The 15,616-nt window shown below is 41.1% G+C and overlaps 1 protein-coding gene across 1 annotated transcript; it reads right to left on the bottom strand.

Moving 5' to 3' along the window:
* Positions 1-4,272: 4,272 nt before the first annotated feature.
* CLBA1 (clathrin binding box of aftiphilin containing 1) lies at positions 4,273-15,333 on the bottom strand. Its single transcript, XM_054068900.1, is given in 8 exon segments — positions 4,273-5,095; positions 6,588-6,701; positions 7,963-8,092; positions 9,487-9,635; positions 13,518-13,979; positions 13,981-14,009; positions 14,091-14,197; positions 15,312-15,333. Coding segments are annotated over 7 exon segments (1,155 nt in total). The 5' UTR covers positions 14,194-14,197; positions 15,312-15,333; the 3' UTR covers positions 4,273-4,927.
* Between the last annotated feature and the right edge of the window lie 283 nt (positions 15,334-15,616).

The following is a 15,616-nucleotide window of genomic DNA, read 5'->3' as shown; positions in this document are numbered from 1 at the left end:
TTTTTAAGTATTACTTTCGGGTCATACTGAGATTAATTTAAAGGTGAGGTTGGGTTTCATATACCTCCATCAATTTTAGCCACACCGAAAGATGTGAACTGAAACGTGCTGAGCAGCACAGCTCAGTGCAGTGCGGCGCTGGTTCAAAGCAGGGCCGGGAGAGGAGGTGCAGGTACTACCCAGAGCACTCCGTCTCGCTCGCTCTACTGTACACTGAAGATGAGACTTAAAACAACTAACTGTTCAGCTCAAGCAAGCGTAAAATACGCAAAAGAAAATAACCTATCCAATAGTTCTATGAGGAAGGTGAGTTCTAACCAGTTACAAACCTAATTTTGAGCTATAAAATGCAAATATTAGAAGTGAAGAGTTAAGCTACTAATATGCCAAAGTGTGTCTATAAAAATGTGTATTGTTAAAGCAGATGTTCAAGGAAGCTGGAGGATTTTTGGCACGTACGTATTTGCTGGGCATTCACAGGCATTGTGCCTTGATTGAAAAATGAAAAAAAACCCACAAATTAAAAATGTTGCAACTTCATTCCATACATTTTTCCCTCATTGGGTCCTGTTTATTCCAGCAGAGTGCTAAACTGGACTTTGGCATTCAGCCTGTGCTGTGGGATGATGATTTCTGAGGTTCTCAACCAGATTTCAGTAGAAGGGAGAACTTCTGTTAAGTATGTCTGCAGCAGGCCTGTCGCAGCTGGGTTGTTTGGTTTTGTTTTCTTTGAATCTTCCTCCAGAATGGATCTGTCAGGTTAAACCCAGACCCACCATGAAGTTTAGATGTTTAACAATTAATTTGAATGCAGCTCATTTTTAGCCAAATTCGCTCTGCTATCTGACCTGGAGTAGGAATACTCCATTTTTTAATGGGAGGACTATTGAAACTGATCATCACTATTAAAAAATGAGAGTGCTTTTAAATTCTGTGATGACCCTGCACTTTAAAAAAAAAACTTTCAGGCTTTCACAAGATGTTTCGTTTGCTTTTTACTCCAAGTCTTCTGCCCATGTCCAGCCAGCGGTGGGTTCTGGTGTCCGTGGAAATCAGCCTAGGGTCTGGAATGCCTCTTTTATTGTTGTTTTTAACCAAATACTACATGTGATTTGGACTTTTAAAAGTAAGTCCACAAACACTAGGAATTTGTTTCTTCTGAAACAAAACTTTGCCTTCCTACTCTGTTCAATTTTAACAATTGTTTGTTGAAATAGATTGCCTAAAATTTTACTCCCATCGTAGCTTCGAACAGAATGTACGCTGAAATGTTTCCAGCCCTTCACAATGCAGTTGTTCTTTCCCTGCAAAACTATTTACGGTGTTCCCTCGACAAAGAGAACGTTTCAGTAATTACATTCCTGGTGTGAATTCTTGAAAACTTTGTCTATGGGTATGTTTCCCCACTGATCACAGTGGAAGAAGAAGGCATTTCTGTCTAGCTCTGCTGTCTGAAACTCTTGCCTTGCTTTAGTTTTCACCTTTTCCAAATCCTAAGCAAATGTCAAAACCCGTGGTGTTTGCTTTCTGCAAACACAGAGTACAGTAACACGCTTAGTTCATCAAAACTCAGTATTTTACAGCTGAGAGCTCACAACTCTGATTAAAAACTATGAAATCCATAGCTTCAACTGTACCAAGATACAACGTTTTCTTTCCTTGGTGTGCCGTTTTCGAAGCGCAACCACCTGCTCCGCCTCGGCAGCGCCACGCACTCGGAGCGTGGGTGCACCTGGCTGAGTGCCGGGGAGGGCAGGAACAAGGAAATGACTAAAGGAAATGAATAGTCAGTATTTGCGTAAAACACATCAGAAGGGTTTCCGGCACCCCTCGTTTCTCAGGATCACTACAAAAGGCAAAGCTACTCTCTACTACGCAGTATGCCTGAAAATGTATTCCGCTAAAACTTGGTTTGTCTCCTCGAGCATGCTCTCTTGCTGCTGCAGAGAAAGGAGAACCATTTTCTCTTTGCAAATGCGTCCCAAATACGTGCATTGTGCCCAAATTCTGATGAGTGCTGGAAGGCTGCCAGGACTCCACAACTTTGAACCTGAATTGAATTACTTTGTAGTTTCAGATCTGCTGCCTTTTTTTTTTTTTTTTCCTTTCTTTTTTCTTTTTTTTCTTTCCTTTTTCTCTTTTTGATTTTTTTCCAAAGGAAGGAACTTGTTGGCAGGAATTGCCGGTCTCGCTGCTGTCTTGCGCAGCCCGTGTTTACAGGCAGTAAGGGCTCAGACAGCTCATATCATCTGTCCAACGAGTTCTGAAACAAAATACCCATCACCATTGAACACCAGTAGTTTTTTCCCTGCTGAATCATAAAGGGCTGGTGGAGGGGCTGGAGAACAAGTCCTACAAGGAGCAGCTGAGGGAACTGTTTAGCCTGGAGGAGGCTGAGCACAGACCTTATTGTTCCTTCCACCTTATTGTGTATTGTTAATACCTGAAAGGAGGTTGTAGTGAGGTGGGTGTTGGTCTCTTCTCTCAAGTAACAAGTGATAGAGCGAGAGGGAATGGCCTTAAGCTGTGTCAGGTTTTGATTGGACATTAGGAAGGGTTTCTTCAAAGAAAGGGCCATCTGACCCTTGAACAGGCTGCCCAGGGAGGTGATTGAGTCATCATCCCTGAAGGTATTTAAAAGGTGGGTGGATGAGGTGCTTGGGGACATGATTTAGTAGTGGACAGGTATGGTTGGACTCAATGATCTCAAAGGTCTTTTCCAACCTAATGACTACGAAATTTCACCTCCCCAGTCTGTACTTGGACAGGGCTGAAAGAGCTGCTGCTGTGAGGGAAAGAAGATATATTCACCCTTCCCCTGGGGTAACTGCAAACCAGTCTTCGATATGTTCAGCTGATGTTGGTGAAAGCAAAGGCACACTGGCAAGCCCAGAAGAAAAGAGTGCCTCTGGGATCTGGTGCACCAGCCAGTGCTGTACATGCTGCAACTTGTTCCCCTAAGGCCCTTTGCGGATCTCTGCTTGTCTAAAAGCACAGGTATGGGATTTTATCGTTATAATTGACTTTGACCTGAACTATCCATCATTTATTGGCAATTTACTATTTTGTGAGTTTATGACTACAACATATTTAATATGTATAAGTGCTCTAAAAAAAACTACAAGGGAAACTGAAAATTAATTCAAATCCAGTTTTAAGTGAAAATGTTAACCCTGCGTTTATCTCCAGCCTGGCATTGGAGAACTCCCCCTTGGGCAGTGAAGCTGCTGAGCCACATTAAAATAGCACTTTTCCAAATGCCTGTTGCCATTTACTCGAATAACCAATACACGGTCCATCCTGTGCTAATAGCACTGAGGCATCATAAACATTACTAAAGTTATAAGTTACTATAACAATTGTAATTTCACTGCTGAACAGCTTCCTAGGTTAAGGAGGGCCATGAAGATGATCTGAGGGCTGGAGCACCTCCCATATGAAGACAGGCTGAGAGAGTTGGGGTTGTTCAGCCTGGAGAAGAGAAGGCTCTGGGAAGACCTTACAGCAGCCTTCCGGTACTTCATGGGGCTACAGGAAAGCTGGAGAGGGACTGTTTACCAGGGAGTGCAGGGATAGGATGAAGGGGAATGGTTTTAAGCTGAAAGAGGGGAGATTCAGATTAGATATTACAAAGACATTTTTTCCTGTGAGGGCAGTGAGGCCCTGGCACAGGTTGCCCAGAGAAGTCCTGGATGCCCCATCCCTGGAGGTGTTCAAGGCCAGGCTGGATGGGGCTTTGAGCAACTTGATCCAGGTGTCCTTGCCCATGGTAGAGGGGTTGGAACTGGATGGGCTCTAAGGTCCCTTCCAACCCGAACTATTCTATGGCTCTAAGTGCTGGAATGTGCCAGTGCTCTATAATATGCTTAATTCTAAGGACAGAACAGCCACATAAACCAAACTGACTTAGTTTGGGAATATCCAAGTTTGTTCCCTGCTTTTAACACATAAAATGTCAGTTGCAGTGCTTAGCAGCCCTTTAAAATAAAAAGCCATATAAAATTATTGTATTCAGAACGGCCGAAGCAGTAAATAGATTAGTACTTGCTTAAAAGTTACCACCTATGAATAAATAAATAAATCTGCTACAGCTGGCAATGAAGCACCATGGCTTATAGGAATGATAGTGAAGTGCATCTTTTCTGGCACTCAAGCATCCATGAAGATGGGCAATAGAATTGATAGTTACTATAAAATTTTAAAAGAGCAGAAATTTACAGCATTGTGCAGCACAATTCCTGAGCTACACTGCTGTTAAGCTCTAACGAGTGTGGTTATGGCTGGAGTGTTTGGTGGCTGAATGAATCCACAAAGTTGTATGACAATCGGCTCCAACAAAGTGATTTATTTCAGTGAAAAACCAACACCAGAACAAAATGTTTCACTGACCCTCTCCATATTACCACAGCAGACTTTATCAGATGGGATCTCAACTGCTTTTATTCTCCTAAACCCCAGTGGAAGCCACCAGAGATAAAAGGCTCCACTCATGATGTTCAGCAGTGGCCAAGTGACAGATCTCAGCTGATCCAAACTGGATCAAACACGAGGGAAGACGGTGACAAGGCACACTTCACAACACAGATTTTGGCAGGGAAACGAGGTTTTTGATTGAAGAGGCATTAAGGCCTGAAAGGTCAGTAGTTCAGGAGAGTGGTCTACCAGAATATGTCACATGTGGCTGCAGCTAGATTTACTGCAAGAGATGTGAGTGCAGCAGAACTCAGCAGGATGAAATTACCCCTTTAACTTCACAACTAAACAGGATAAATGCCTTCTAATAATGTGGCTTTAGGTACTTCATATGTAGTAATACGTAACTTCCCTAAAGAACATATGTAGTCTATAGTACCAAGTCGGTAACAAAATGAAGGTAAACTGCATTTGTCTCAAAAAGAAAAAAAAAAGATTAGAAAACGCAATTTGTTCAACAAACATCACTACTGAAAAACTTCATTTTTAGATTGTGTTTAGCAAAAATATGCTTCTTCCTTGGAGCTGTTATACATTGCATGTTTCCATTTGAAGATGTGGTTTTAAAAAAGAGGTTACGGGTGAAAAGATGACCATGTCTGGAATCCGATGATACAGAGAGCTGAGTGAAAAAGAAAAGCTAAGTTAATTTTTTCCATCCTACAGCAGGTTAGTTACATGGCATATTTCAATCTAATTTTTACACAGAGTTCATAAAAATAAAACTAGCATAAGAAAAAAACGACACAACTAGGAGGATAAGCAGAGAACATCCCACTATATGAGACATAACTTCCTTATAAGTTAGAAATGGCAAACATACGTTTCCTATGAGCTTTACATTGAGACACCAAGCTGCAGGGCTTTTTCTTTCACTTCAGAAGCTACTCCAAAAAAATATTGCCCATTTACCTTAACTTTGTATCATTATTCTTTTTACTTTTGTTCCTTCTTCATCTACCTTGAACCACTTCTCCTTTACCTAAATCCTGCCTCTGTATTTTACACACTTCCAAGTATGTGTCAGCCGCTCATGTACTCATCGAAGAATGCAGAATGGAATTACAAAGGAATAAGCTAGACAGTCTCTTTCGGTTTCCTTTCTGAATTCTCCAGCCTAACATCTCTTATGCACAAGGTTCCCAAAGCAGCACACAACCTCACTGTCCAATGCAGTAAACAGAATAAAACATAGCAAAGAAAGCATGCCTCAAAAAATGCATCTCCACAGCAACAACAGCTGCTCAAGTTTATTCTCCGCTAGGAAAGGACCTTGTGTTAAGAATCTTCACCCAAAATACTTTGTTAAAAACAGAACGTGACTGATAGTTTATTTATTTTTTTTTTAAAGCAATGGGGAATGACAAACTTTTCCCTCCAACTTGCATTACATTAGCAAAAAAACAACAGAGCTGATTAAGGAAGGTTTGACCAAAGACATAAATGCACCACCACCAAAGTACTTCAATTTCATTTCTCTATTTTAACACAGCTTAAAAATAGTAATATTCTCAAATCCTTAAGGGTAATCAAAACATCAGTTCTGCCTTCCTCCTTAAGTAGCTCAGTAGCTCTTGTTTTGTTCTCAAGTGAACAAACCAAATCTGAGTCATTCTGAATATCTGAAATACAAGTTTGAATACAACTTCTCTACCAGCTTTGCTTCTAATGTCTCCCTTGCCATAAAATTTAAGAGCGAGCATTCTCAGTGATCAACATGTTCATCCTTCTACAGATATGCTTATTTTCCTTTGTCATCAGAGCATCCAGACTAGGTTTTAATATATCACTGGTGTCTGTCAACCAATAAGTAATTTGGGCTAAAATCCAGCTTATGCAATGAATAACCTTATATTTCAGTATCCCCTAAGTTATAATGCTTTGTGTTTGGTACATTATATTGTATCTTTTATAAAACTGTCAGATGGGCTTCAAAGAGGAAAAAAACAACTCCACATCCAAATAATTATATTGGGACGAGACAACTACATTAGGATATATGCTAGAAGGGATAGGGTATATGGCTACATTAGGATATATGTTTATAGGACAGGGGAACATGTGAAATACACTCTGTGGTTCTCTGTAGTACTTACTTTCAGAGCAATTCTTACCTTGGTCTGGATCACTGCTTTGCAATCTTTAACATCAAATCCATCAAACCTGAAGTCTTCATGTTCTTTAACATTTGATTCCTCAAAAATTTCATCCTGGCTCCCTGCAAAGTCCTAATAAAACATAATTTACATTTTCTTCACAAATTTCTATCTGATCTCAAAGTATATAATGTAAAGAGAGAAGTTTCCTTCAGCTAACAATAACAACTAAACTTTGCTTCCCGAAGCTGTATGTGCCCCTCTTGTGTTAAAACAATTTTATGCCAAAACAAGTTCTACACACATGAATCTAATTGTGACTTAAAATAAATTAATTAAAAAGCCATTTCCAAAGAAAATGAACCTTAACCTACACAGAAAATAGCCGAGAAATACACCTTCATCAGTACTGTTAAAAGCCATACAGTTTTCCAGTACAAAGAAGAAGGAATGACATAAGTTTAGGCTGCCTAGGCATTGATTTAATGCAAGTGTATCTATGCACAAAAAAGGAACATAAGAGGAGTTTATCTAAGCTTGAGAATGCCTCCAGTTCTCTCCTGGTAAGTTATAAAAGTGACTTTCAAGTGCAGAATAAGTCCTATACCTTCAGCACTATTGTTCAGTTCATATATAACTTGCATGAAAGGTCGAACATCCATAAAATCAAAACTGAACACAGTACCTTCCATGCTTCAGCAATCAAAATATCAATTTAAACAGTTACTTCTGAAAACCACATGTGACTAATTCATCCCAACTAAATAACCAGGTTGAATACTAAGCCATCCCTGATACCTTTATCTTCTCAAAACAAGAGTTTAAACAGAGACGTTTCTTCTTGAGATCAGTACTGTGGTTTCATCTCAATTCAATTTAAAACATATTCCTCTCCCTCAAGCTTTGCATACACAGATAGAATAGTTTTAGGAAAAGGAAAGTAGAACACACTTGCAGTTCATATGCAGTAAAAACATCCAGTAATTACTTCCGACAGCCTCCCTGATTCAAATCTGATTTTCACTTAACGGAAAGGTATTAGAGGCTAAGAATTTTCTCAGACTCTGAGCAAGATAGAAAACTATCTTACTGCACACACATCTGAAAGCTAATTTTAGATTGATACCTCAACGTACCACCTAATGCAACAGGACATCGCATAATGGAGTTCAATGTAACAACGATCAAAATGTGATCCTGCACAATTTCGCGGTTATTTACACATAATGATGAGAAAACACTAGACCATCATTTTAAAAGGCTCTCTTTAAAAAAAGAACTTACGACTCACCCAGATCTAGTTCCTCGCGCATCTGCATGTACAGCTTAACGAAAAATCAGTTTGATAACCAAGCATTTACGCTGGCATACTAACAAACTGTTGTTCAATTACCTTCTGATTTGCACCTACTCCGAGAACACTCAAGAGGTTTTCTTGGCAATGAGATTTACTCCAGGGGTGTCTTAAGCTGGGGGTATTATCAGTGTCTCTAAGTATTTTCCATATGTTTCCAGAATCAACACTAGGAAAGAAAAGACAATTTGAGGTTAAGAGGTGTACAAATTTTCCAGTGAATACCTTAGCAACTTTTACTACATACGGTCATGTACTAAGTTGATCTAAAAAGCAACTTATCTTAAAAGTATTTCCCATTTATGTAAACTATCAACCGAATGTACTAATGAGCATGCCTGACAATTAACGGAAACAGTTCAATTGCTTCTGTGAAATGTGGGTTGAGCTCAGCCCTATTAATTCTGTGCTTTGCATTCCGTGTCTCTCAAACCTTTCTCCTTCGTATCAGCCATGCTCCTCCACTGCAGCGGCCTGACACTCAGGTGGATGACCTGTGTCTGCTCTATATGCTACAAAAGAACCCAAAGGCACACACGGCTGAAACAGTGAGAATTACAGAGTTCCCTCTACACAGTACTTTAGGTTCTTATATTGCATTCATCCTAAATAAATCCAGTTACTTTTTCCCTAGTACAGGATGCAGTTATCATTGATCTTAGTTATTCATCACTGTATATCAGGGCTTTTTTTTGTCTGTAGTTGGTACTCTGCTATAATATTGCGGTCTTTTTTACATTTATATCATATTTCTCCAGGAGTTTGAGGCTTATTGAAATATAACGCATATGCAAGGCACTCGCTGGAAGGATGCCCACATTAAATGTTTAATTAAATTTCTGTGATTCTTACGACATTTCCAAAGTGTGGTCTGACCCAGGTTTTTAGGTACAAAGCCTTTGCACGTACGCAAAAATAACTATGATAATATTCAATGACTACAACAGTACTCAAAAGCTGCTGCTCCTTCAAAAGCTGCATGTAACAAATCTAAATAGATTCTGGCTGTCTTAAGAGAGAGTTTAGTTAATGATACAAACTGCTATTAGCATAAGCCCAGGAAAGAAGCCAGAAGCACCACAAATTCTGAACCACATCTGGTTAAACATGAGAAGAAGTTACCACCTGGGAAAACTGGGGAGGAGGGAAAAAAAGTGAGTGGGTTGGCAGTAGAAGCAGCAGCAACGCTCCTGCCTCGGATGACAAAGAAATAAGTCAGATGTGTTGTAAAGAAAGGAGAGCAAACAGGAAGAACAGGCTGCCTGTTGGGTGTTCTGGCATTCCAGAGGCTTAGTCATAAGAAGGCACACCAACAGCAAGAAAAACCCAAGGCAGGAATTTGTGATTTTTATATATTCCCTTCCTTGTTTTCCAGTATTAAAACACAATCCATTTCCTTTAACAATATAAAATTGCTAAGATCTATACGGTGAAAAAGCACAGTGATTTAAATGACTTATAAGTTCACCTGCAAGTGCCACTGATTTTTATATTACAAAATAAACAGTGTAATTCCCGAGGAACGTTTGTGGTTTTTTTTAACTGTTGATCTGAACTCATTACCAAATTTGACTCTTCATAAGTTCAGGAATCCCAGCATCTTCATTATTCGTATTAAGCACTTGATCTAAGCTTTTTATGCTCTCTCTGGACTGTGACACAAAGATTTCTGGAAAGCCCAACTTGAAAATATCCTCATAGCTGTGGTTTACCTAGAAAAACAGAATTTTGTTACATATGTTACACAGGTCAATCCCAAAGTTCTTGAACACTTAGTCCAAAGACTAAAATGCTTCCAGAGCCTGTATTATTGACCAGTTTTAAATTTTGTATTAATAATAATGACACAGAGGGACTGATCCCGTAGTTCAGACTTCTGAGTATTTACCTAGAATTAAAGGAGGAGAAGCAAGAGTCTGAGAGTTTCTGATGAACATTAGTCTCTAGCTTCCCAGTTACATCATAGACCAGTTTGCCATCAAGGCTTCTTCCTCTGCTCAACTAATTCAGCTCAGGTCAAAATAGATGTAAATATCAATTCAAAAACTTCTTTTGCTTAGTATTCAAACACACCTAATTCAGCCCAATCATAGAACGGTTTGTGTTGGAAAGAACCTTAAAAATCATCCAGTTCCATCCCCTGCCATGGGCAGGGACACTTTCCACTAGATCAGGCTGCTTAAAGCTTCATCCAACCCGGTTTTGAACGCCTCCAGAGATGGGGTATCCACGACTTCTCTGGGCAACCTGTGCCAGTGCCTCACCACTCTAGCAGTAAAACATTTCTTCCTAATTCCTAATCTAAATCTACCCTCTTTCAGCTTAAATGTAACATCATTACTAAATGCATAGTACTTGCACTGCTTAAATCTGCATCAAAGCTGGGGTCAGTATGTCTCTGTCCTTGCATTTGCACCTTGCAAACTTTTTCCAGCCTATGCTAAAAATCAGAGCCAGATATATGTACTGTTCCTCCTCTAGCAGTGATGAGGAATGAACAGAGTGACAGGAATGATCCTAACCGGCCTCCTGGAAAAAACAGGGTTATCTGAAGCCTAAAAACTACATATACAAGTTAAAACGTGCACAATTTACGTCCTGTCCTAAAGGGATGTTATCATGCAATCTAGTCCAGAAACTTTGTCCTTATATTCCTTCAAAGAAGGAATTGCTGCAGTTTTCTAAACGAAAGCAACTAATTGACTTCAACACCTTGCAGAGGGTTTGCGATCCAGGAGCAGCAATGCTGTGTGAAAACTAGAGAGTTTGTTTTCTTCGCCTAATAACCAACAATTTAAACTGAAAAATATAAGTATGGATACTTCATATTTTGGCAGGTTCATTTAATAGCAATTCAAACAGCTGAAATAAATTGAGATATTTCCAGTTTTGTTATACTGAACTCAGACGAATGTAATGAATATTGAGAGAGTATGGATGAGTGGGCAAACTTTGACAGGGCTGGTAGAAGGCTTCTGTACTTCTGAGCATCCTTAATGAAAAAGAATTTAATTTCCCTTGCCCAGGGAGGTTGTAGCTGCCCCATCCCTGGAGGTGTTCAAGGCCAGGTTGGATGGGGCCTTGAGCAACCTGAGCTAGTGGGATGTGTCCCTGCCCATGGCTGAGGGGTTGGAACCAGATGATCTTTAAGGTCCCTTTCAACCCAAACTATTCTATGATTCTATGAATTTGCGGCTCATGCTGCTCCTTCCTGAAGTCAGGCCTTGCTAAACTGTCCTGAAGGGCAGCTGCTAGGACTTTCTGAGACTCCTAGAAAAGTTCTTTGAATATTGCTCGAAGTGCCCTAATACTTTAAATTGATTTGTAAATTTTTTCAGTAGACTGAGCTTACAACAGGGATACTATATGGAGGAGAAGGATGTTTGAGAAGCAGAATTCTGTGGAAGCACATGTGCTAAAGCATTAACAGACAGTCGTGGTCAAGGAAAAAGCCCTCTAAGAAGGTTCTAAGCCTTAAAAGGGATAGTAGCTAAGGAAAGGTCAGGCAGCTGCTCTTGGCTTTGGGGTGGGGTGGAAATGACAGCCAGAGAAGTGTGACTCGAGGAAGGCACAGGCCTGCCTTCTTTGTAACACCTTCTTAGCACCTGTTGTGTTGCTCCAACACGCGTAGTAGTCACTGGCTTACAGTTTAGCCAAGCCAGATGAAAAACCCAGCATACAGGAAAAGTGCAAGAGCTTTTTTTGATACCATCTTTACTATTGTCTACTTCAGCAGCTGTTTCTAATATAAAATTTGAGTGTATTTTCATTTACGGTGTAGCTTTGAACTGATTATAAAAATCAGAATGTACAAATTTCACATCCATGCTTTTGGAACAAATCCTCTGTATCCTATTATATCAAAAACGCTTAAGCGAGCACACCAGTCCCTCTCACAATAATCACTATTTAAGAAGCACATGAAAAATCCCTAATTCAACCATGTAGGCAAAGTATCCAGCTACTGCAAGGAAAACAGTGATTGTTTTCATCTTAAAATATGTGATTCTTCTCTGGACTGACATTGTTTAATTAACTGAAGTTTTTGATGCTGATGCTCAGACCTCTGATGTCAGACACTCCAGGTCCCTTCCAACCTGCCCAGACTTTTTTTCTATTGAAAGAGGTTACGATCTCAAAAAAACAATACAAAATGCACAGGGATGAAGGATGTGCTACATGAATATTCTACACCCAAAGAAATCTCAAGCAGCTCTGCAGCCGTCTCTCTACCCTGAGACAAGAAAAGACAACTTGTAACTCTAGGCAGAGTTAAAATCCAGCTCATACTGGACATGTCTTTTTGCCTTTACTAAATGCAAAAAAATAAAGCGAAGTTTTCAATAAGGTTAAGATCTACTGCTTTTGGAAAGAAATCAAACAACCTGCTATATTCTATTTCAGCTCCAGTCATTACATACTCTATTTCTTTAACATAAGACTTCTGGTCCCCAGCTTCCAGCATTATAAACAATGTAAATTTATGCATACCAATAACCAGGTGACTTGTGATCTCCACTCCATCAGTGCTGGAGAGCTTCACGCCATGCACCTTTGTGCTTTCCCTAGCACCACCTTGGCAACAGATGAAGTTCCCATGCAACAGCAAGCAAGCCTGTCTCCTGAAAACCTTCAGTTTGTTATGCATACACAAACCTCTCTGACAGACTACAAGCAGTAAGCTATTACTGCTACCGATTAACTCTGAGGAATTTCATTGCTCTTTTTTTTCAATGCTTAACATAGGATAAAAGTAGCAAGAATGAGAGTGGTTTGTTTTGTATTTGTATGTTCTTATTTTTCTTCTGTTTTGCTCACTTTGGTGATACATGTTTGGTAAACATGGAAACACTAAGTACAGTGAGGTATAACCCTGAACCTCTTTCGTTCTGATAACGACACATTATATTATTTATTCAGATTATTACTTCTAACATTGTGTTAGACTGTAACATCCTATTTTAGAAAGTGAATGATATTAAATTATTTCTATTAATTTTTGTTTGTCATTAACTTCCACCCCAAATCAGTCTAAAATAATAGAACCATAGAACAGTTTGGGTTGGAATGTACCTTAAAGATCATCTAGTTACAAACCCCCTGCAGTAGGCAGAAAGGCTGCTGGATTATTTAGGCAGTATCTCAAATAACACCTTTTTTCCCCAATTACTAACTCAATTTTGTGTTGGTTTATTTCAATAAGGTTACAGGTAGCTCACAGAACTTTTGTCAACTCCAGTTTTGTTACCCACCTTCCTGATTTTTTGTTTCCTGTACTCATTCCTGCTTATCTTTGAAATTGTACACGTTTCAGGGCTAGGTTTTCCATCTCTACATGCTTGCTTACTCCTAGTGCCTAGAAGCAAAGTAGCACATTACATTCTTTAAAGTTCTCCAGGAGGATAACTTAAGTGCTTGTCAAACACTGTAAAGAAGCTGCTTTTGTTCCACTTGAGTTAGCTGTGCAGTAGGTTGACAGCGTCTCTCCTTGTACAGCGTTATCCTCTATAGAGAGGGCACTCAGAAACAAATCTTCAGATGTAGGAAGCAGTAACACAAACATTTATGGTCTTTGGTTTGCTATCAACACATACCTCACTGAGAGAGCTCGAAGGCTCCTGTATCCCACTTTGTAGAGGTGGCTCAGAGCAAAAGCGACCAGCAGAAGCTCTGCAGTATCCTCTGCTCAAGTCCGTATCAACTCTAGAAGTTTTTGTTGAATTCAGCAAAACTTCAGGATTATGACTGAATCTCTCCGATTCGTCTAAGGGCTCCTTGAAGCCTTCAAAATCACCCCAGGAACTGCTGGGTTCTGAGGTACTATAACTGCTCTCAGCAAACCCTTCACAACTTCTCCCTTTGCTGTTCACAGGGAGGCTTTGCTCCATTACTTCAAGATTAATATTTTTTTCATTAATTGTCCTTTCATTCAAGTTACAGTCACTTTCGTCGAGAGACGTATCACCTACTGCAACTGCTGGGTCTTTTAGAGACATCAGGCGAGTTGAGTCTGGATTACTGAGACTTTCTACCAGTGAAAGGCTCTGCATCTTGGTTTACAGAAAATTCATTTGTTGAAATCTGTACTGCAAAAAAAGGTGGACTGAAGTTCAGTTGCATTAGAAAAACGAAGTATTTCCTAAACAGAATCAAATTCTTCATCTCACCTGAAGAATAACAACGCTGATAAATCAGAACAAGGTGTCCTTCAGCCTCTCCTCCAGCAATTCGCATGTGTGCGTTAATCAGCCTCACTTCTGTGTAGGACATCAGCCTGCAAAGAAAGAATTATAAATAAATACTTCTGTGATAAGGGCTGCGTAGGAATCAAGAATGATAGCTGATAAGGTAGGGGAAAGAACATTCAGGGTAAAATAAACACATTCTAGTACCATACAACTGAAAATTGCCACAGGCAAAAATGTTTAAAACTTACACTTAACTATGTGCCTGCCCCACAAAGAAGCATGAAATTAGTGAACAGGGCAGCCTGTTCTAGTGGGAGGTGTCTCTGCCATTGCAGGGGCGTTGGAACTGGATGATCTTTAAGGTCCCTTCCAACCCAAACCATTCTATGATTCTATGAATATCCAGAAAACACTGAACAGAAGTTGTTGGGATTGTCACTGACTGAGCAAACAAGAGACAAGCAGAAATAACGACAGATAATATCCAACATCTACTAAATATTTCCTGTAATTGTTGATTTAATCCACCTCGTGTGCACTCACACAGAGCTCTTTTTGTCTGCATGGGCTTTCTCTGCCTAAAAAGCTCATGGGAAGGGTGAGTGTGACTCGCAGCCACACGGGACACGGCAGTTTGATCCTGTGAAAAACACAACCCTCCCAACTGCTTATGAAATTGAGAGAGATCAAATCATTAACTCACAGAATCATAGTGTCATAGAACAGTTTGGGTTGGAAGGGACCTTAAAGATCATCTAGTTCCAACCCCCCCTGCCATGGGCAGGGACACGTCCCACAGGGAATAGTTTAGTTTGGAAGGGATCTTAAAGAAAGACTAAGTTCGTTTTCCCGTCTGTGAACGATAGAGGCGATGCTGCCTTTATCATTTTTCACCAATCGCATCTCCTCCAGCGTTTTCCCGTCTGGCAACCGGGTCGGGGGGCGGTGGGGTGAGAAGCTACACCGAAACCATTCCTGACACCACGGCGCTCGGCAGCCGGGACGGGTCACGGGCTGTTTCTCCCCAGGTTCAGCTCGCAGGTGGCACAGGACCGCCCAGAGGACACGGCGGGGTGAGCCCCGACCTCGCCCGGCGGAGACCTCGCCTCGCAGCGGGATGGAGGCGGGGGAGGGCAGGGAGGTGGACGCGGGTCGTTAGGGCAGCTCGGGGCGCCGCCACCCGCGGGGAAACAGCCTTACCGCCCGTCCGGGGCCCGGGAGCAGCCGCTCAGGCGGGTCAGCGCACGGGCCGAGGTGTGCGGGGTGGGGAGCGGGGGGGGGGCGTGGCCAAGGTGAGGGGGGCGTGACCGAGAGAGACGGTGAACGAAGGGGCGTGGTCAATGTATGGGGGCGTGGTCGACGGTGAGGGGGCGTGGCCAAAGTGTGGGGGCGTGATGAATGTGTATGGGGGGGCGAATATGTGGGGGCGTGGCCAAGGCGAGCAGGACAGTACTGAGAGCAGGGGCGTGGCCAAGGTGAAGAGGCGTGGCCAATGCAAGTGGGGT

Source organism: Cuculus canorus, chromosome 5 (genome assembly GCF_017976375.1).
Source record: "Cuculus canorus isolate bCucCan1 chromosome 5, bCucCan1.pri, whole genome shotgun sequence".
In the NCBI taxonomy this organism is placed as follows: domain Eukaryota; kingdom Metazoa; phylum Chordata; class Aves; order Cuculiformes; family Cuculidae; genus Cuculus; species Cuculus canorus.
Note: the sequence above shows the minus strand (reverse complement) of the source record. Positions and strands in the feature narration are given on the sequence as shown.